Here is a 21,994-nt window from a genome sequence, read left to right as displayed (position 1 = left end):
ATATCTCAATTCTATCGACTAGGTGTATGGTGTCAAGTTAGCACTACATACCATTTTTTCTTAAAAAACGAGAGCTACAAATTTTTTCTTTCCACAACAAATTTACAACAAAAACACTACAATTAATGCCGTAGTTAACTTTTCCAATTTCGAAAAGTGTAGTGCTAACTTGACACACGTAAGTAAATGTCTAATGTAGCCAACCTCATGTTAGTATCCCAACAAACATTTCTGTAAGTGCTTTTAAAAGTAACTTAAAATAACTATATTAAGTGTTAAATAAGCGTTTTTATTTTTAATATTTTTATTGAGCTTTGTACCACGATTGTTTATTAGGAAAAATTGAAAAAGCAACAAAGTCTAAGCGGTAGAANAACAATCGTGGTACAAAGCTCAATAAAAATATTAAAAATAAAATGTTAACAAGCCACAATAACATTGACAAATAAGCGTTTTTATTATTAAGTTTGTTTTAATTTTATGCAAATGAACCTTATATAAGTGCTGAGAGCGAATGTATGTATATAAATCACTTAACTTTAAAGTAAAATGCAAATATTTACGACAAAACCAAGAAACGAATTTTTTCTTTTTAATATTTATTATGAATTTATACATATTCATACCTTTAAAATCAAGGTGCTGTTACGGATATAGGTGAATTCGTGTATTCTTCCAGCAGAAAACTCTCAACAGCAAAATTCTAATGAAATTTTTTCTGTTCTCTCTCAAAGAGAGAAATGTTAGCAAAAGTATACGAACCCAAAACTAGCAAAAGCTTGCAAGTTTTTAGTCGAAATTTTGTTTACATACAAAAGCATAAAACATGAAAAGAATATATATTAAAAGTTTTCCTAAAGCAATTTGCTAAGGAATCATGAGTAACTGAGTATTTGCTTTCTTCTGATATATTTGCAGTTCTAATAAGTTATTTCAAACTTAAAAATCATAATAATAAATCTAAAATAAATTTCCACATTTTTATAAATTGAAAACATATAACTTTGATGTTGTTGTTGTTGTAGCAGCATACAAATTTCCCAAAAACTTTTTGGGGAGTGTTGCTGGAGTGACAGTCCTTGGCCAGATATAAATCTGGGTCGTTCCGGTTACGTAGACCCGACTGTCGTGGGAACGTATAACTTTGATCAGCTGGTTTTCTTGGTGGCAAAAGGCTGCTAGCAAAAATTTTTCCACCAGAAACTAGCAGCTTTTCATCAGCAGTGTTGCCATTTTGGTGCTTTTGGAGCTAGATTTAGCTCTTTAATTTTTCTATTTAGCTCCGAAAATCCTGTTTTAGCTCCTAGCTCTTTTTTAGCTCTTTTCAAATTTATGTAGCACTTTTTTTTAGCTCCAGAAAGTTTTAGTTTGGTATTTGGTATATATAGTTATATAAGCCATAACTTAGGCGTTGATAAAATGGAAAATTTCGAGATGCAGTGTATCCACCATAAACTCTTGGATCGAGGTTAAAGAATTCAAAAATTAATTAAAAGAAAATCCTTTTTCTGATAGCGCGGATTTTGTTTTACCTTACTAATTTTTCCTGTAAGGAGAGCTGGAAGTAAAACTTTCCAGAAAAATTTTGCGAAAAAATTATTCAATTCGAATATACGAAATTACAGACTTTAACAGTTTGTAAAGTATTTTTATTTCACTGTTATAAGTGTCATAGCAACGAATTCGATCACTTAAACTTATAAAATTCGTTGTTTATATTAAAATTGCCGAAAATGTAGAAACAACCTTACGTCAGTAAATGCTCAACCTTAACAAAAATATTTAGCTCTTCATTTTAGCTACTATTAGTATTATTAAGCTCTTTTTTCGACCGTTTTAGCTCCAAACGAAATGTTTCTCTGGCAACACTGTTCATCAGAATGAAATTTCAATTTGGTCTCTGTTTCCCCTACTTTGCTGGATTTTTGTGTACGCGAACAGGAAAATCTGATAGGTGTTGATATCAATACCTTATATTACGCTTTTTACCAGGCGTTTTATAAACCAAAATATGTTTTTCGTAAGCTTTTTTTGGTAAGTTAAAAAAAAAACCAACTTTAACAGCCGATTTCTCAGTGGATGTTTAATTATAATCAAAAGATTATCTCTTCTTGTCAGTTTCTCAGTGCACTTAATAGATAGTTACAGTAAAACCCGCTTAAGTACCTCACGAAAAATGGCAGCCTTTTTGAGGTACTTAAGCGGGTTGGGTACTTAAAAGAATCCGCTTAAGTACCTCGATGCGGGTACTTAAGCGAACATAATTATTGATGTAGTTACATCTTTTTGTTAACTTACATAAATATGTAAATCCTTGAATAAAACATAAACATTTAATGAAGTATACGTATTTATTTAAGATTTTACAACAACAAAATACAGTTCATTCCCTTACAACAACAGATACCATGTAAACCTAAGCTTAAGATTTTATAGAAAACTTAAAAAAAAAAATTCATCAAAATTTAAAATTTCTTTTCTCAGATGTGTTTTTTGAGTATACAGTTTTATCGCCAATTCAATTTTAGTGTGATAATGTAAAAGTTTCAAGTGGCTAAAAATTACCGTTGATTTCTTATAATTTTTTTGCCGAAGATGTGTAGCGCTGCCACTGAGATTCAAAATATGTAAATGTCTTAAGGAATTTTAAAAGAGCACTTAAAAGGTGAAAATTATAGGTAAAATGGTAAATGTGGTACGCAAAATTGAGGTACATAGGCAGGTTGGGGAAATAAGCGGGGAGGTACTTAAGAGAGGGATTTTCTTCAGATTACATTCAAAAATTCACATTGCCCAAAAATGTTGGTTACTTAAGCGGGTTAGGCACTTAAGCGGGTTTCACTGTATTTTACCAACATTGGGCAGTTAACTATCATTTAAAATGTAATTCCAAATAAAGAAAAGTTACAAAGCTTTCACAAATTTCAACAAAATTATACAAACTTCAAAAAATTGTCATCAAATTTCAAAATTTTTAATCAGAATATTTGCTGCCTTTTTATATAAAAATAGATTTTGATCATGCGATCAACGGTAATTTTCAGCGACTTTAAACTTGCATTCTATTAGACTAAAAATGAATGGGCTACAAAACTGGATACCCGAAAATTTCCTAAATGTTCTAATTAATGATTTGAAATTTTGATGACAATTTTTTGAAGTTTGATTAATTTTTTTGAAATTTATGTGAGCTTGGAAACTGTTATTTATGAAGTTTCTGTTAAGTTGCAAGCAAAATCACTTTGAATTTCGGTAGTAATTAGTTGACCTTGGTATACATATGTATGAACACGAAATCTAAAGGCGCGGTTAAACATGGCAATGCAGCCAGAAAGTCCTTTTTGCAGATCTGCAACTGAAAATACGCAAATCGCTTCTGAGAAATAATTTCAACTTGCAATTTTCATTTATGCTGCCAGTGCTGTTAAACCAATCGAGTTTTGCCGTTTGACGCGTTTTTTGGCGAATTTGTATAAAATTATAAAAATGTCGAATAAAATATGAAAAATACGTGTAATTAAATTATTCTACTGATTAGAGTATTTGTTTGAGTATTAATGTATTAAACATTTAATGACTGTTTTGTGCTCATTTTAGCAAGCTTAGTAAATTTACCAAGTCATTAAGTCATAGATGGTAGTGGACTCGTCTGCATTCACCGTGTAAACAGGCCATAATTGGTAGATATCGGAAAGTTAAATTTTCAGAAATAAAAACGCTTCCGAAAGATACTTTGCATTCAAGTGGCTATTAGACGTGGCAAGTGCAAGTCCTTTTCAAAAGTCTGTCAAACTCGAGAATTTCCAAGAGATTGCAGGTGCAGTTACACCTTGCATGTAAAGTGACTTTCGAAAGCAGTTTTTAATTCTGAAAAACAAATTTTCTGATACTTTTTGTCTGTTTAATAATAATAATGGCGCTTACACATATGTTAGTGTTTGGCCGAGCTTCTCCTGTTCTTCTGTTTACACTGTAATATATTACAAAAATAAAATTTACTATATCTGTGCACTAATTTATTAATAATGTCGGTTGGAGATATGGTATTTTTTGCAAGTTTCCGAGCTGAGCTGTCAAAAAAAAAAAATATCCACGAAATATCTCTGCAAGAGGTGTTCAGCCCCTCTTTAGCAAAACAGAAAGGAGAATTCCACTTAGAGAGGGTTATAATCCCTAAGCGCGGCCGAAGGCCGCCTACGCAGAAAGTTGTGAGTGTGGGTGAGGGGTGACTTTGCATAAAGCGGCGTCCATCCTCTTTCGTTTAGGGGGTGCGAGGATGTTGAGCCACGCCTCCTCCCCTACGTCCCCCACTCCTAAATCGTTGTACCAATAGCTAAAGATTTCCCTTTATATTGTTCATATCAGGAGAATACAATAATTACACAATCTTTATTTCCGAAAGTGATTTCTGCAAATTTGCAAATCTGCAAAAGGGCTTTCTGGCCGTTTACACGGGAAAGGGGACTTTCGGTTTCGCATTTTGACAGCATTGCCACGTTTAACGGCACCTTAATAAAAGCGATCATAAGAAGCAATTTTTATTAGTCAAATCTAAAAGAACAAACCCATGCACAAGTGCAACTAGCTCTTTACCATGTTCATTTCTTAAAAACTCATTGAAATAACAATCCAATCGAAGGAATGAAACACCACCAGGAATGAAATATCACCATCGTTATGAAATTTCACCTAGTGGGGTGGCAACACCCAATAACCCAACCTTCCGATTCTGCCAGCTCTTTGTTATGCATCATGAGTGTTGGGAATATTATAGGGTAAAAATGACGTCATCGCCCAATAAGTGGGGGTGTGTTTAGGTATTCCGCATATAAAAATCGCATAAATACTCCATATGGCACAAAGGATCAAGTTTATATATTAAAAATTAAAATTGAGCACAAATAGCTTACCGCAATTGAAATGCAATTCTCTTCAGTGCTGTTGGGGAATTTTACGACAAATTTGGAACCGGCCCTCTCCTCACTGTCATTGAGCGGACGAAAACGACAGACCACTTTGATACTGTCCTCCGCCGGAATCTCGCGTTCAGCAGACATTTTAACGGCTACAGCGGTACTTGCGGAACCGTTAATACTTTTAAGAATTTTTATCTATTGGGTGTAGCAAATTTTATTGCACTGCAATTACACTCCCAAATAGCACCGCTCCACTGCTGTTTAGTTTGTAACACTCCTATGCTATTCCTAAAGTGAAAATTCTTCCTGCGTTGAACAATTATTGGCTTTTATTTCTTTCCTGCCTTCTTTTTTCTACTTTCTGTTGCTTTTTTTTCTATTTCACTGGTGCTGCTTTTGCTATTGCGACTGCGACGACGACACCGACTTCCAACGACGGCGTTTTCTGCTTGGCAGATATGCAGACACATCCAATTTCACACGTCAACCACACAACGGAATGGACGCGTTACAATTTCCTTACAAAAAAAATGCAATCTAAATTAGCAGGGAATAACCTTCATTTAGCGTTGTGAAGGTTTTATCGAAAGATTTTCAAATATTTTATTTGTTAAAAAATATAAAAATTTTCACTTTGCTCGTCGAACCGAAACGAACCGAACAGCAGCAGATGAAACGACAAATACACACCTCGCAGCGCTAGTGAAAAAGATGACAGCAGTTGACAGCGACCAGAGTGGACAGATGATTTGATTAATGCAAATCTTAATAATTCAATTTTAATCTTTAAAATTGTATGCACTGAAAGTAGTCCTATTAAAGTTTTAGCTATACTAGTTCGAAATACATTTATAAAATACCCAAAAACCATTGTTTTATAGCTCCAAACTGTTTTAAAATCTTTCGTGGAAAGTGCATTTTTCTTCGCTTTTAATATGGCTACGCTGGTACCTATTCGAGCCTTGCGACACCCGCTCTCAATAATACACCATGCCCACTCTTCAGCGCTTCTCAGATGATAGCAGTGGTTGTCTCTTTCTTTTAACGGTTAAATCAAAACAGCTGGAATATCTTGCACCACCCTGTACCAGTCGCCAAATTTGACATATTCCGAAAAATCCCTCGTTTTGATCGTTGATGGCGGCGATTAATTTTGTGAAATAAACTAATCTGGAAATTTTCTTTGTAAACAAAAATCTTTATACCGCAACATTTGTAACAAGTGTAATCCTCCATGAGTTTCCAACCACCAACAACAACCACAGCGGCGAGCACTGCTTTCTCGTTCGGATTGGCGTCTGCGGGTGGAACCGCTCCTTCTAAACCAGGGTCTTTTTCTTTTGGTGCCACCGGTGGCGGAGACGCAGGTACAGTAAAACCATTGGCTTTTGGCGCTCCAACTGCGACAACGACATCAATGGCTGCGCCCGCTGCTGTTGGATTTGGCAGCGGCTTTCTGGGTGCCACCACTACGGCCGCAGGGACCGTGGCGGCGCCAACCGTAGTTTCAGCTCCATCAACTAGTTTCTCTTTGGGTGCACCGACCGCAAGCTCAGCAGCGGTTGCTCCCACTAGCGCTGCTGCTACTACAACGGCTTCGACGGGTTTTGGATTCGGTGCGCTACCTGCTGTCACCACAACTTCTTCGACCGCTACAACCACAACATCTGCGACGGCTGCGCCTGTATTCTCATTACCAATTGCTAAAACCACATCTGCAGCTCCCCCAACTCTTGGCTCAATTAGTACCTCGACAGCTCCAGCCACGGGAGGCTTCGCTAACCTCAGCACGGCAACAAAGACAACCGATTCTGCAGCTGCGGTAAATGCCTCGCATCTATCCTATAATCAATTGGAAGATCATATTAACAAATGGACATTAGAGTTGGAGGAGCAAGAAAAAGTATTTGCTGACCAGGCGACGCAAATAAATGCATGGGACAAGATACTTATAAGCAACAATCATAAAATTCTCGAGCTCAATGACGCTGTGCAAAAGGTAAAGTCCGATCAACAAACTTTGGAACAGGAGTTGGAATTCATAGCTACTCAGCACAAAGAGCTGGAAGAAAGCATTGTTCCACTGCAGAAAGAATTCTTAAAATTGCCACAGGTAGATGTAGAGCGTAGCCAGACATATCTCTTGGTTGAAAATTTGGACACACAACTAAAGCAAATGTCGGAGGATCTTAAAGAAATCATCGATAACTTAAATGAGGCGAATAAGGGGCAAGACAGTGCAGATCCTATCATACAAATTGGCAAAATTTTAAATGCCCACATGAGCTCACTACAGTGGATCGAATCATCCACTACCAATATTTCTAATAAACTCGATGATATTACAAAGATGCATGAATCATTCAAACGCGAATCAGAGCGCTCTTTCCGATCAGCTTACTATAATTAAATTATTTCATGTGATGGGAATTTTCAGTTTATATTTCAATGTATGTACATGCTTGTTAAAATACAGTTTTCTATAAAACGTGCTTATACGAATTTTATTTAACTTCCCCGGAAATAAAAATAAAAAATATTTTAGTAATATTTATAATGTTTAAGACGTAGCAGATTCACTGGCTGGCGAATGCTGCCCAAGGCTAAATATCCGCTGTTGGGCGAGAATTCTACAATACGGATTTTCCCAATATCGCTGTTAACTGCTGGGAAGTTGGAAAAAACTGTTGCACTTGGGAAATGTGCCAATTTCACAGCGGAAGCTACTTCCGCTGAGCTCATGGCCAAAATTTCAGCGTTGGGATTGAATTTTACATCTGAAATGCTAGTTCGCAAATTCATGAACGTCTTTTCTGGCTGCGGCGTCAGAGATAATTGAATTTTTTGGAAGTCGTAAACGTTAACAACACCCTCCATACTGCCAGTGGCGAGAAGACGTTGGTCTAAAGATAAGTCCATTGCACTACCATTCAAACAACCATCATCACTGAAACTGTGAACTAGACGTTGCTTTGTTAAAGAAAAAATGTGTATCTTGGAAGATAGTGAGCTGGATACGATAGTTTTTGAGTCGCTGGTAAAACAAATGGCTGCCACATCTTCCTCTTGTTTAAATGAGTGTATTAGCTCCTGAGAGTTGGCATCGAACAAATGCAGGGTCCCGAAACGACCAGCAACGGCCATGTAGCGTCCACATGGAGATATTCTGAAGTTGCGCACCGTAGTAATATCCTTCGGCATTGTATAATGCATTTCCTGTGCTTTCATTAGATCATAAACATAGTACTTTCGCTTTGTGGAGCCAAATACTGCCTGCAGTACATACAATAATACAACATAATATACATGTACTTAGTTTAAAAATATTCTAACATATATGTATGTAAACAAACCTTTGTCCCGCAGGGCTTTAAACGCGCACACATGATGGGGAATCTTTCAAAACGCATGCTATGCAACTTTTCATTCTTCACCCCGTCAATGCTATAAATAGTGGCGATTCCACTTAATCCAGCCACAAGTGTTGCCGTGCTTTTAGGTATGAATTGTATACTAGTTATAGAGCCTTCGGCATAGGAAGCACGATTTAAATCTTTCAATCTCTTGAATTGTAGATGCGTTTGCAGTAAACTTGTTGTGTCTGGCTTCTCCACAAAACCCACTGTCTGCAAAAGCGCCTCATCGTCTGAATTATCAAATTCTTTTTTGTGCTCCAACGATGCCCATTTGGGTTGGGGCACTGTGCGTACGTAACGCGCTGTGAGGTAGTCTTTATAAGCTTTGTCTTTCCGCAAATGATCTAGTGGTCCTGAGAAACGGGTTCGTCTTTTCACCTCCCCCAATGTAATATCTGTGTCATCTGCGTCGGTCCAGGCGGGCTTGCGTTTTCTACTCTCAATGCCATCGTCGCTTTCGCCATCACTCTCCTCCTTGTTTTGTTTGCCATTATTTGATTCACCTACGGCAACAGCAAAATTTTTCAACAACTCCTTCCTATCACCAAAAATTACTTTTTCCATAGGTATCTCCAGAGTATCATTGTGGCTGGCGGTGTGTTTATTGTTTTTATCATAATTTGCAGGCATTGTCGCTTCGTCCGCTTTGCTATTCGATATCAGTTTTTCCTGCATCAATTTGTCATACTCTTCAGCACATTCGAGCAGATCTAGAATACTTTCGTTTTCACTGTCACTCATTTTTAAACTTTTGCAAGCGAATTGTTAAAAATATCCAAAATAATTGTGGCGATATTTGCTAAATCTGCCATGCAAAACATTTGTTTTGGATTTTCGACATATGGGAAATTTGACGTGCACGTGTGTGGATCTTGTGGAATGAGTTTATAGTAGGTTTGTTCCACGAACGAAAGACACAAGATCACGCGAGAAGGAAAGAAAGAAAAAAGTTATTTTCTAGCTGCCGAAATCTCGACGCCATCTTTGTTGTAAGAAGTAAACAACGAAGAGAACGGAGAAAACCGCGAAATTGTTGAACGCATGAATAATCATTTTTATTATGCAAATTCTTCTATAAATCATGCCGTTGTGTTAAATTATTCTTTATCTTATGTATACGCACGTTGTCACAGGCGAAAATGAAGAAAATTGCAGTAAAGAGCCACCAATTGTAAACAACGGAGAAATGTAAACAAACGGCTAATGTCAAAATCGTTAAATTTTTTTCCTAAATGCGATTTTAACGGGCTACTCTCCGTCCCGCGTGAATCCGTACCGGATCCGGTAATGAAAGAATAAGCGAAAAGTTTGCTCTCGAAAATGGAACATAATCTTAAAAACGGGAACGCAAAAAACCACCGAAATAGCCCGGAAATCGTTCCCATACTCCAGAAAATGGGCATTAGAGAGTGCATGCATTCCACAATTGGATCGTAAATTTCTTCTTTCTCGTGTCCGGAATAGCCCGGACATTTTCTCCGGGCAAAAATGGATAAAGTGTTTTGTGTTTACATGTTACCTGCATTTACTTGGTGCTTTTAAGGAATAATGAATGACCTGTTGATCTACATTTTTGGTAATAAAATTTTCCAGTTACAAATCTTCGGTAACGTGCAGAATAGACCTGTTATTCTCTAATTACCGGATCATAGAATAGAAGGTTACGACATGGTGCTGTCAAAAATTTGTTTTCCTCCAATGACGTAGTTGCGAAGCATGATTCAATAGGTGGAATCCCGTATTCCTCGGACTCGGACTAGTAAATCTGTCAAAAAATAAAAATTCGCTCAGAGCGAGAAAGTAACATTGAAAAGTACGGGATCGCTTTCTAGTAAAAAATGGTAACTTCTGTCAACTTCAACATAACCTCCAAATTTTGGTTGTAAATTTTTGTTTATTTTGTATGTAAACACACTCAGCTCACACATGCAAATAACCAAAAATACTTTCAAATTCATTAGAATCCACTTAAACAAGTAATTAAATACTTTTCAACATGAATTAGCAGTGTGCACTTTTCTTTTGTTTACAATTTGGTTGCCAAACACACTACAGCTGATCGTTTGACACATTTACCAGAATTTACCAGCAAAAATACTCGGACTAGCTTAACCGGAGGTTCTACTTCCGATTTGTGCAAATCAGACATTGAACAACCGGCCCTAAGGTGTTTTTGAAACATCGATAATATCGGTTAAATTTTCGATGTTTGCTATCGATGTTTACAATTTACTAACATCGCGAAATTGACGATACATCGATGGAAGTTTTACCGATGTTTTAAACATCGAAGTGAGGAGACTCCGACTTTCTTTCGGTATGTTTGACTGACCTTAAATTTATTATTCATTCAGAATTTGTTTGTTATTTATGGCCTTATAACAATTATATTCAACAATTTAATTGAGCTTAAGGCCGTTTCTTATGAAAATTTTTATTAAAAATCAACAATGATTTACAAAAGGTAGAAGTTGTAGCTGCTACTTCGGATATCACCAGATCTCCTCAGTGACCGCGGTTGAAGACGTCTGATTAGTAGATGTAGTGATCCCCCAAATAGCAGCTATAACTTCTTACCTTTGTAAATTATTGTTGCTTTTCCACAACATTTTTCATAAAAACGGCCCCAAGTTCAATAAAATTGTTGGATTCATTCTGAATCTAATAGCCTAGCCGTTAAAACAGAACCAAACACCCCTTAGAATTTCAACAAGATCAGGCCTAGGATCTTTAGGCCCGAGCGACCTTACGATGGTATGCATTTTGATTCTAATAATGGAAAGGGTATAGAAAGGATAATAAAATACAGGAAAATACATTCATAATTATTAAAGTATTCAGTATTGCTTTAAATTTAGCTTTTAGCGAAGCTGAAAGATAAAATAAGAGTAAAAAGTAGAAAAGAAGAAAAAGTATGTATACAGAACAGTGTTGGCATTTTTGGTATAATTGTACTGGTTTGATACAATTTCATTTACAATATACTTTCCTACTACGCAGTACTTTTTAGTACAATTTTGTAATCAATACTAAATATATATAGCTCTGAAAATTCACAGCAAGAAATTTTTTGTATTCTCTTTTGTTGTTTTGTTTTGAAAAATGGCTTGAACGAACCAGTATAATATAGCCTAGGCAAATTTTTAAAGAAACTTTTCGATACTAAGTTTTATTAAAACAAAATGTCGAAGTCAGCTTCATATAGAAACAAAGCCTTCGTTAGTTTTAAGAAGAGATTTTCTTAAATATAATACCTTTACGGCACTCACATATTGACAAGATTTTACTATTTATTTTATTATTCTTTAATTTTAATTATCTGTTTATAAAATATAATGTATTCTTTAAGAAAAACTGTATAAACCCAAGATTAAATCTTTGCGAAACAGCCAAAAGACAACATACTTTCGTAAAAATTTCAAGCTTTATTAATATTCTTTAGTTTTTAGCCCATTCAATTTTAGTATAATAAAGTGCAAGTTTAAAGTAGCTGGGACTTACCGTTGAACTTGGTATTTTTTTTGTCGACGATGTCAGCCATTTTCTTCCATACGAAGTGTGTCCGACGATTTTTTTATATGGAGAAAACTAGCAACACCTTCATCAAAGAAATCTTAAAAAACTTAGTTATATTAAAATTTAATGGGCTAAAAAACCGCACGCTCAAAATAAATCTAGGAAATCGAATTAAAAAGCTCGAAATTTTTACGAAAGTGTGTTGGTTTTTTTTAATGTTGCACAAAGTTTGAACCTTGAATTTGTACAGCTTTTCTTAAAATATAAACCGTATTTTTACAAAAAATAATTAAAATTGAATACTATTAAGATAAATGGTCAAATCTTGTCGTAAAGTTTTGATAAGCACTTGAAATGCTATTAAAATGTCAAATTTTAGTACTGAATCCAAAGGAAAATGTCTCTTTTATCCATTAATAATAACTTAAATATGCTTTTTGTTAAGATGTATACCTGAAAATGTGTGCATACATATTTGCGTTAAATGCAGTACATGTGCACGTGGAATCAATTTGTAAAAGTGTAAACTACGTAAACGTATGTACATAAACAATAAAACTTTCTCATGAATACCATAAATTCATTGGTCTTGAAGGGAATGTACTAAGAAAATATATGAGCGAATTAAAAAGTGTATACAATTTATAGCCGAAAAGTACATTTTTTGTATAGATTTCGTACTGAAGGAACAATTTAATTTCCCAACACTGATACAGAATGTAAACAAACACAGGGTTGCAAGGAAAAAAAGTTGAACGAGCTCAAAGTTGGCTGGCGACCAACTTTGTTGAAAGCGATTAGTTGAAAGGCCGTTCGGACGAGGCGATTTTTGCTTTCAACTAAAAATTGCCTGTAAAATCGCCTCGTGCGAATGCCCTATACGGGATCGCAACTATTAATAAAAGGTTTGCTTAAAAAGCAGTTTTCTCGCTCCCTCTTGACAAAATCGGCTCCAAGGCGCATCAATTACAGGTGATATCGATTAAAGCTATGCTTCTTCTTATGAGCACGCTTGTTTCAAATTATCGTCTGTTTTGCTTTGTTTACATATTCGCGTATACATACACAAATACGTAAATATATACCCTGCAAACAAATGCTATGAGCAAACCTTTAATTATTGAATCATGGTTGCGAAGTGAGTTATGACACACCTACAGAATGGCGTACGTGTGTGGATACCTTAACTATTAATTTTACGTTGAGTTCGTTGGCGCTCAGATTTTAAATGTATAATTTTTTACGAATTGACCTTTAGTTTCAGGTACGAAAATGAAGGGTTTTCGTTCACGTGAGTTCAGGCAGTTTAGCCGAAACTTTCCCAGAAATGTAAAAAACATACCTACTCATTACTTACCTATCAAGAAAAATAAAATAATATGCTGGCGTTTGTTTTATAACTATTTTATTGCCTACAAAATCTCTTACAACTACCATATTTGTTTTGTTTTTGTTCTTTACGAATTATATTTACGAGTATATTGAAGGTTCTGTACATTTTTGGATTGATTGCATTTGTATGTATGTATGTTTATTCGAATAACAATGAATTAAGAGGAATAATAAAAATATTAGAATTTGTAACAGGTAAACATTAAAAGAAAATGATTATCAAAGCCACAAAAATGTTGCTAATAAGAAAAGTAATATATACAATATGAGCACTAAAATTACCATTTATTAATATTCTCATTCCCGGTTGCACCAATCAATTTTAAAATTTTCACCCTGTTAAAATTTAAAATGACACACCCTTGTAGGGAGAATTTGCCATTTTAATTTTAGCAGTGTGATAAATTTTAAAATGGATTTGTGAAACTGGGGATTAGTTTAATAAATTTGAAAAAAATACAGGGGCAACTGTATGCAAATATAAAAAATTTAGAAAAAATGTTAGCAGAAAATTTTTGTATAGTTGTAGATAATGCACATAAATAAAGAGGATGTATAGTTTGTATTTCGCCTATACACGTATTTGCATTTCTTTTTATTAGCATATGCTACAAAGTGACTAAAATGTATGGGTAGATGGTAATGAAGGCAAAATATTGTCACAAAACCGGCAAATTTCTCCTTTTTCTTTTGTTATATATACTGAAAACGAACAGATTTGGTTGCTCTTTTCGATCGTCGCTACAAATAAAAATGTTCATGCCTAGAATTTTTCTCTGCGTCTGATACCTTGATTAATTTGGCAAATTTTTGTGGTAACAAATAAATACTTTCCAATTAATGTATTTTGTGTGTAATTTAAAATAATTGTATGAATCTATGCATGCACGAATATAATGTACAATTTATGTAGGTATGTGTATTTATGAAATATGTATGATAAAATAAGTTAATATCTGTAAAACAAATAACAAATAAGGATGTAAACATACATATATAATTGGCTAACAACGAAAAACTAAAAATAAAAGTAAAATTTCAAAAACAAAAGTGAAATCAACCCGAAAATGATGTCAAATTACATTTCATATGCAATTTTCTAAGTATCGTTTGTATGTAGGTGAGTAGTTTGTATGGATGTATATAGTTTCTGCCCAAATATCTTACTTCCGCTTCAATTCCACTGCACAGGGTGTTTCAACTGAACTGGAAAATGCCTGTCTACATGAAAAAAGTTTCATTTTTAAAATGCCACTATGATTTTAAAACTATTTAATTTGAAACTAGTTTGCGGTTGATTTTAGGTGCTTTCAAAACAGTTGTCGTTCTTGGCTACAACTTAGCGCCTCGGAATAGGTTAGCCTATGACGTAGACACTGTACTACCCATAGGTTGAGGGGCGCGAGGACGAATCATCATGGTGGCCTTTTTTAGTGTGTAGTCCCAACCGCGCCAGCGGAACCAAACAATGCCTTGTCGTGCTGTTAAATCTTGCGGATCATGCAAGTAAAGACCATTTAGGCCACGACCGCAAGACTTCCACCACCAGCCGCCCTAATAAATACGCAAAATATAACGTATTATAATTTTGAAAATACACTTAGTATAAGAAAAATCGTCACCTTGAGCATGCTAGCACAATTCAGTGAGCTGCGATCATTGTCTCTATTGTATGTTGAGAAAGGACTATTGTTGGAACCGTACCATGGATCATTGAGCGAATCGCCAGCATTTCCTTCATAACCATCGATTTCCAACTTGTAATAATCAGCTTCCGAGTGGATTTTGAAATGCGAATATTGTGCATATCTTTAATAAAAAGTTTGCATTTAGATTCTAATTTGTGTAAGCCTGTTTCCAGTACATAAAATTTTATAAGTACCTCTTATTGCCTTCAAAGTCCTCTAGCTCAACACGCAGCGCATAATCCTCATTATTGGTTAGCATATAAATGTTCTCATTACCTAGCCAGAACTCCTTCGCTGGATCGCCAAAACCATTTTTGTAGTCAGCCCAATCACGATTGAAGTTCTCACGCGGCTCACCGAAATCATCTCGCCTTTGAATGACCTGAAATAAAAGAGTGCAAATGGGTATTTAGTATTTTTTTTTGAGATTTTTGTTTAAAATTTCCAATAAGAAATTACCGTCCAGCCGCCATCGGTAATTTCTTGCTCACAATAGACCTTTAAGAACCAATAAGTAGTGCCACGGATTTGCAAGTAGAATACTCCAGACTGCCTCATACCAGCGTTAAGGAGGTCAACACAAGAAAAGCCCTAAAAGTAACAAAAATAATAATACAATTTTTTAAATATTTCTTTCAAGAATAATAACAAATATTTCGTACATGGTATAAGCTAAAATACCCGACTCTTTTTATTTTGGTTATCGTCTGGCAACACTCACGTCAGATGTAGATTTTTGCTTAACTAAGGTCGGTGTTATGCAGACAAACTTTTGTTTGCCAAATTAAATGGCGGCTGCTTAGTTTGCTCGGAGGTGGTTATGTCGAGTTTGGCACAGGGTTGCACCTTCATTATGGTTTTCATGGCTATTGCCAACACGAAATGAGAATTTCAGATGTACATAACGCGCAAAATTTAAAATTTTTGTATATGACAACACCGAATTTGCTGCAGTTTGACCAAACAAAATTAGTTTGCTGTGAGAGTCGCCAAACTCGCTCTCTCCGAGTTTGCTGCAACAACAATTGCACGCAGTTTGCCAAACAAAATTTCTGCATAACACCCATGAACCAAAAAGACAAGATCACGCGGGCTGGAGAGTAGCCCGTTAGAATCGCATTAAGGAAAAAAGTTGAACGATTTTGACATTAGCCGTTTATTTACATTTCTTCGTTGTTTACAATTTGGTGGTGGCTTTTTACTGCAATTTTCTTCATTTTCGCTTGTGACAACGTGTGTACACATAAGATAAAGAATAATTTAACACAACGGCATGATTTTTAGAAGAATTTGCATAATAAAAATGATTTTTCATGCGTTCAACAATTTCGCGGTTTTCTCCGTTCTCTTCGTTGTTTACTTCTTACAACAAAGATGGCGTCGAGATTTCGGCAGCTAGAAAATAACTTTTTTCGTTTTTTCCTTCCCGCGTGATCTTGTGTCTTTCGTTCATGCATAACACCGACCATAGTATTGTGCTGAGTCGGTACTTTAAAGTATTTATCGATACTCGGAACCGATTTAAAAAGTATCCAATACTTTCGACACTCTGTACCAAGGCGAATTTATAAAAGGTGGTGTTAAGCTTAAGTTAGTCAAGAACGCAGAACGTATACTTAATTTAACTTAATAATAATTTTGTCTATTACTGGAGCCCTCAGTGTTGCTTACTACAGTGTTGCCATTCATCAATGCCTTTTCATAAACTTACCTTCTCAACTACAATTTTTCGTGCTATAATAGATTATAGCTAAATAAAACTATTAGTTTCCAACAAAAAACATTATTCAATAGTAAATTTCAAATATTTTAACGTATTTTGTATAGGAACCTATAACTTTTTTACCATCTGCAAAACTGACGAAGTGGGAACCATCTATAGAAGGAAGACATCAGCAGACACGGAAAAATTTAAATTCCGCAGAATACGCGCTACGGTCTACAACTACAGAAAAATTCTGCGGTGTTAAGTTTTCATTTACGTGGCGCTCTGGTAAGACAGATCGTGTCAGCAATCGCATGTTGCTACTGGATAATTTGTAAAAGAATACAGCTTATCAAGGCGAATTTATATAAGGTGGTGTTACTAGCTCAGCTGATTTTGTGTATGTGTTTCGCCGCACGGCTTCTGATATCAATTTGAAAAATTTTGTTTGAATTTCTACACACACTATTACAGATTTTGACAGTTTATGCGCGAAAGCAAAAACAAAATACATGTAAATTTTTGTTTTTGTACTCCTGCTATCACCTTATATTAATTCGCCTTGCAGCTTATTATAGCGAACGTTTAATGTATGTATGTATAGAATCGGTACTGGGTACTGAAAAGGAAGTATTGGGTACCGAGTATAGTGTAACCGGCAATTCAGCACATCACTATTGCTTATCAGCGGCTGTTTGCTATTTGTTTGGAACTTTTTGTGAACGCATATCTACATAAAAAAATTAATACATAGAAGAAAAGGTCGTGAAATGTTGTTGTATACCTTTCTACCGGCTGCAATATTAACATTTTCCGATTTGGTTTACTCATTTGATGGAAGACGGATAGTGGATGCAGAAAAAACGCTGGTGTGGGGACCCGGCTTGAAGCCGGATGAAGTTGTCTTGCCCGCACGTTATTTCTTCATACACGCAGTGGACAAAAACGGACGCAAGTGAGTGGCATATTTTGCATAATTAGTGAAAGTTTACACTCGTGTGTTGAGTAATTAATTTTTTTTTTGTTTTCGAGACAGATTTGAGCAATCGCCCCCTCAAGACTTTCAAGTGTCTGTCAAAGGCAATTCACCGCATGGTAAATGTCGGTCTAATGTGAATCTAATCGATCGCGGTGATGGCTCTTCAATTGTGCGCTACACCATTGCCGACTGGTGCGATCAAGTAGAGCTAGAGGTGCGCTACAATGGTTCGCATGTGGCGCAATCACCGTATGTCATATACAATAAAGTGTATTCAGAACGCTGTTACTGCCCGCAAGAGCTAAATCTCTGGATGTTGCACAATAGTTGTCCCTCCTATTTGGACGATAAACAAATCGTTTGGGACTTACATTCGTTCAAGCGTGTGAACTTTAGCGCTATACGCGAGAACCTTTTAAGGCGTTACAACCAACCAGAGAGTGTGTCGTTATGCCATTATGTGGTAAAGCAGCAGCAAGTATGGCGTCAATGCTACGGAAAGTACACTGGATTTAAAATGTTCATGGACGCTACACTATTGGCGTTGGGACGTGTTGTTATGTTGCCAGATATGGAATTCTATTTGAATTTGGGAGATTGGCCGCTTTCGAAGAAAGGTGGACAACAGCGCACCTCTGGCCCGTACCCGATATTCTCATGGTGTGGCAGTGATGACTCGTATGATATAGTGCTACCTACTTACGATATTACTGAATCAACTTTGGAAAATATGGGACGTGTAACTTTAGATATGTTGTCGGTGCAAAAGAGCGAATACCCTTGGGACATAAAAGAGAACAAGGCATTTTGGCGAGGTAGAGATTCCCGCCGGGAGCGACTCGAATTAATTGAGCTGGCGCGTAAATATCCTGAACTGATTAATGCATCACTCACAAATTTCTTTTTCTTCCGCAACGAGGAGGACAAGTATGGCCCAAAAGTTCCGCATATATCGTTTTTGGAGTTCTTTCGGGTAACTTTTAGTAAATATTAGCAACTTAATATATGTTAAAATGTTAAATTGTTTCCTGCAGTACAAATACCAGTTAAATGTGGATGGCGTGGTAGCTGCCTATCGCTTTCCTTATTTGCTTGCCGGTGATTCGTTGGTTTTCAAACAGATGTCTACCTTCTATGAACATTTCTACAGCAAGCTAACGCCTTTTAAACACTATGTGCCCTTCAAGCGTGATTTAAGCGATTTAATTGAACGTCTACAGTGGGCCAGAGAAAATGAAGACCGTGCGCGTGAGATCGTGGCTGAAGCCCGCAAATTTGTGGAGAAAAACCTGATGCCACAAAACATATACTGCTATCACATGGCGCTATTTAAGGTAAGTGGTACTGAATTCCGTTTCATTTACCATGAAATAATTATACCCGAGCGCACTTGTGCACAAGGGTATTATAACTTTTTTCACATAACGGTTGTTTGTAGCATTCAAAACGAATCGAGATAGATATAGACAAATGTATACATAAATGATCAGAATGAAAAGAGAAATCCATTAAGCGGTTACTGTCTGTCCGTCCGTCCGCCCGTCCGTCTGTGCACACGATAACTTGAGTAAAAATTGAGATATCTTAACGAAACTTGATAGTGCACTTCTTTCTGGCGTAGGACGGATGGTATTGAAAACGGCACAATCGAACAATAACCACGCCTACCTCCCATATAACGGTAATTTTCAGTAACTACTGAAGATTATTCACTCAAAATTGATATTAAGTTTTAGACGAAAAATAAGAATATTAAAAATATATGGAAAATGGGCGTAGCCACGCCCACTTATGGTTACATGTGTATATCTTGGTAACCGCTGCACCAATTTCTTCCAAACTTGGCACAGTGGTTGGCTTTGGTATAACATACGAAATGGCCGAAAATTTTTAAAATCGGACAAAACCACGCCCACATCCCATATAACGGTAATTTTGAGAAATACGAAATCTTCGATAAATCAGTAAATATTAAAGCTAATTTATTCAATTCTGTACCAAGAAACACGTTTATGATAAAATTTATTTTGGAAAATGGGCGGGGCGGCGCCCACTTATGATCACATATATGGATCTCGGTAACCGTTCTACCAATTTGTACCAAACTCGGTGTGGTTATCGTGCTTGCCACATAGAAGAAAAACGTTGAAAATTATTGAAATCGGACAAAAATTACGGCCGCTTTTCATATAACGGTAAATTTCAGAAATGCTGGAAACTTCAATATTTCGAAATTTAAGGAGGCTAATTTACTCAAAATTGATACACCCCGGCTTACCATGTAGCGGTAGCTTTCGGAAAGGGCTCCGCCCGAACTTAAACTTACTTGTTTTTTTTCCAATAATTTTTTTGCATCACAAATTACGTTAATATTTCGACTAACAAAAGCATCTAGTCCATTTTATTATATCAAAGAGCCAATATTCCTTCAAAACTAATTTTGCTGTTTAACTCTTTTAGGAATGGAGCAACCGTCTCGTCTCACCTATTACCGTGTTGCCTGGCATGGAGAAGGTCGAACAGGTTTTCACTTGCTCTTGCAAAGAACCGCCTTACCCTAGGGATGAGCTCTAGACACTTACTCAAGTCTGCGCATACGATTTTTCGCATTTATTGATTTCTGCTTTTCATTTCTTTCTACCTAAACCTCACTCTCATTTTGTATTTTTTCTCTTTTTTCTTTATATGCCATAATTGGCTCTTTTCACATTCCATACTTTGCCTTAGACGTCCTTGCTTTCGTTAATTTTTTTTGAATAGCGGTTAATGATGGTAGAAAAATCGCATATCACTGCTTTTAGCTTTTAAGGTCAACTTCGTTAATAATCCTCAATATGTATGTACATACATATATGCTTGCAGATATTTGTTGGTTTTAGAAGGATATCGAAAATATGAAAAGGTAGATTTGTTTTCTACTTTACAATTAAATTATTTTACAGTAAAACGCTTTCCTTGTACCCAATTTACCATAGCGCCACTTAAATTAAAAACCAGCAAATTTTCGGAAACCTACTTAGTAAACAAGTATTATAGCAGGGTATCTATTATATAAAACCCACACCGTAGTTGCTTAGATATAGGCTTTGTTTCTTTTCTTTTCTAGCAGATAACTATCAGAAAGAAGAAGAATGAGAAAATTGAAAGAATTACGCTCACAGAGAGCGAAGTAACGAAAAAGTAAAGAAACGCAAAACTAGCAGAAACTAGCAAGTAATCAGCTGGTCGGTGTATTTGACAATATAAGTTGCGATCCCGTACGAGTCCGGACTAGTCAGAAATAGTCAGAATCAGTTATCGATTTTACTGGAAATCGATCCCGTACTCGGTTCTCTGACTATTGAGAGGACAAAAAAGAGAGTTAATACGGTTCTCTCTCTGTCAGAAGTTACCAGTTTTAGTCCGAGAATTTTTTGCTGGTAAATTCTGGTAAATGTGTCAAACGATCAGCTGTAGTGTGTTTGGCAACCAAATTGTAAACAAAAGAAAAGTGCTAATTCATGTTGAAAAGTATTAAATTACTTGCTTAAGTGGATTCTAATGAATATGAAAGTATTTTTGGTTATTTACATGTGTGAGCAGAGTGTGTTTTCATACAAAATAAGCAAAAATTTACAACCAAAATTTGGAGGTTATGTTGAAGTTGACAGAAGTTATCATTTTTTTACTAGAAAGCGATCCCGTACTTTTCAATGTTACTCTCTCGCTCTGAGCGATTTTTTATTTTTTGACAGATTTACTAGTCCGAGTCCGAGGAATACGGGATTGCACCTAGAAAAATAGAAATTTTGACAGCTGCTAGTAAAAATTTTACAGGAAAGCCAAAAATAGAAGAGCACAAGAACGAGAGAGAGCTGCTAGTTTCTGCTAGTTTTTTGAGTTAAGGAACGCTTTCCAGCAGAAATTAGTGATAATTTGTTATAATTATCTGTTAAGAAACAAAGCTATAGCTTTCTGCTAACTTAAAATGCCTATATTCCGCAATAACGACATAATTCAAAAAACAATTAGGGGATTCCCCTAAACTCGTAAAGTCACGAGTAAACTCGTAAGTTTACGAGGCTTTTATGGGAACGCTCCCTATGTGAAAGGGTGTAAATACGTTCGTAAAGTGACAGTTTGACAGATCAACCAGGATTTTGTGAAGCAATTTTTGTTTCGTAGTATTTTCCATAACCTCCCGCCGTCTTATCTCTATCACTCTTGGCTGAAATATAATTAAAAATGGCGAAAATGATCAGAAAACCGAANTTTTAAAGCAAATATTGGATTAAAATATAAGCAAATAATGAAGTCTTTTCACATGTGACTTGTCGTGTTATACATAGTAATATGTAATAAATATAAAATTCTGAATCGTTCCAAATTAAAATAAAAGATAT

At 35.8% G+C, this 21,994-nt stretch overlaps 5 protein-coding genes across 6 annotated transcripts in view; 2 read left to right on the top strand and 3 right to left on the bottom strand.

Annotated features, from left to right (window-relative positions):
* LOC108359655 (kinesin heavy chain) overlaps positions 1-5,607 on the bottom strand; it is a 29,911-nt gene extending 24,304 nt beyond the window's left edge. Inside the window, exon 1 of the mRNA XM_017611607.1 lies at positions 4,911-5,607. Coding sequence (XP_017467096.1) covers positions 4,911-5,057 — 147 coding nt within the window. The 5' untranslated portion in view covers positions 5,058-5,607. The remainder of the gene's footprint in view (positions 1-4,910) is intronic.
* Positions 5,608-5,961: 354 nt separating this feature from the next.
* On the top strand, positions 5,962-7,408 carry Nup62 (nucleoporin 62). Its single transcript, XM_017611612.1, has one exon. The coding sequence runs from the start codon at positions 6,151-6,153 to the stop codon at positions 7,324-7,326; it is 1,176 nt and encodes a 391-aa protein (XP_017467101.1). The 5' UTR covers positions 5,962-6,150; the 3' UTR covers positions 7,327-7,408.
* Positions 7,344-9,203, bottom strand: LOC108359657 (U3 small nucleolar RNA-associated protein 18 homolog). Its single transcript, XM_017611609.1, has 2 exons — positions 8,270-9,203; positions 7,344-8,189 (listed from the first exon to the last, which is right to left on the bottom strand). The coding sequence occupies exons 1-2, from the start codon at positions 9,071-9,073 to the stop codon at positions 7,458-7,460; spliced, it is 1,536 nt and encodes a 511-aa protein (XP_017467098.1). The 5' UTR covers positions 9,074-9,203; the 3' UTR covers positions 7,344-7,457.
* A 5,044-nt stretch (positions 9,204-14,247) lies between these two features.
* LOC108359656 (uncharacterized) overlaps positions 14,248-21,994 on the bottom strand; it is a 106,074-nt gene continuing 98,327 nt past the window's right edge. The window contains exons 4-7 of the mRNA XM_017611608.1: positions 15,388-15,519; positions 15,123-15,310; positions 14,863-15,049; positions 14,248-14,794 (exon numbers count right to left, since the gene is read on the bottom strand). Coding sequence (XP_017467097.1) covers positions 14,603-14,794; positions 14,863-15,049; positions 15,123-15,310; positions 15,388-15,519 — 699 coding nt within the window. The 3' untranslated portion in view covers positions 14,248-14,602. The remainder of the gene's footprint in view (positions 14,795-14,862; positions 15,050-15,122; positions 15,311-15,387; positions 15,520-21,994) is intronic.
* Positions 17,319-21,994, top strand: part of LOC108359658 (KDEL motif-containing protein 1-like) — a 201,438-nt gene continuing 196,762 nt past the window's right edge. Inside the window, exons 1-4 of one of the 2 annotated variants that reach the window (XM_017611610.1) lie at positions 17,319-17,588; positions 17,670-18,585; positions 18,647-18,946; positions 20,073-20,931. In XM_017611610.1, the coding sequence (XP_017467099.1) occupies positions 17,404-17,588; positions 17,670-18,585; positions 18,647-18,946; positions 20,073-20,186 (1,515 nt within the window). In that variant the 5' untranslated portion in view covers positions 17,319-17,403 and the 3' untranslated portion in view covers positions 20,187-20,931. Of the gene's footprint in view, positions 17,589-17,669; positions 18,586-18,646; positions 18,947-20,072; positions 20,932-21,994 lie in introns of those variants that run through there. The other variant, XM_017611611.1, reaches the window with a different exon arrangement.

The sequence above is a fragment of the Rhagoletis zephyria genome, unplaced genomic scaffold (assembly GCF_001687245.7).
Source record: "Rhagoletis zephyria isolate East Lansing unplaced genomic scaffold, Rhagoletis_zephyria_1.1 Rzeph_scaffold_00432, whole genome shotgun sequence".
NCBI lineage: Eukaryota > Metazoa > Arthropoda > Insecta > Diptera > Tephritidae > Rhagoletis > Rhagoletis zephyria.
This window is presented reverse-complemented; position numbering and strand designations above follow the sequence as displayed.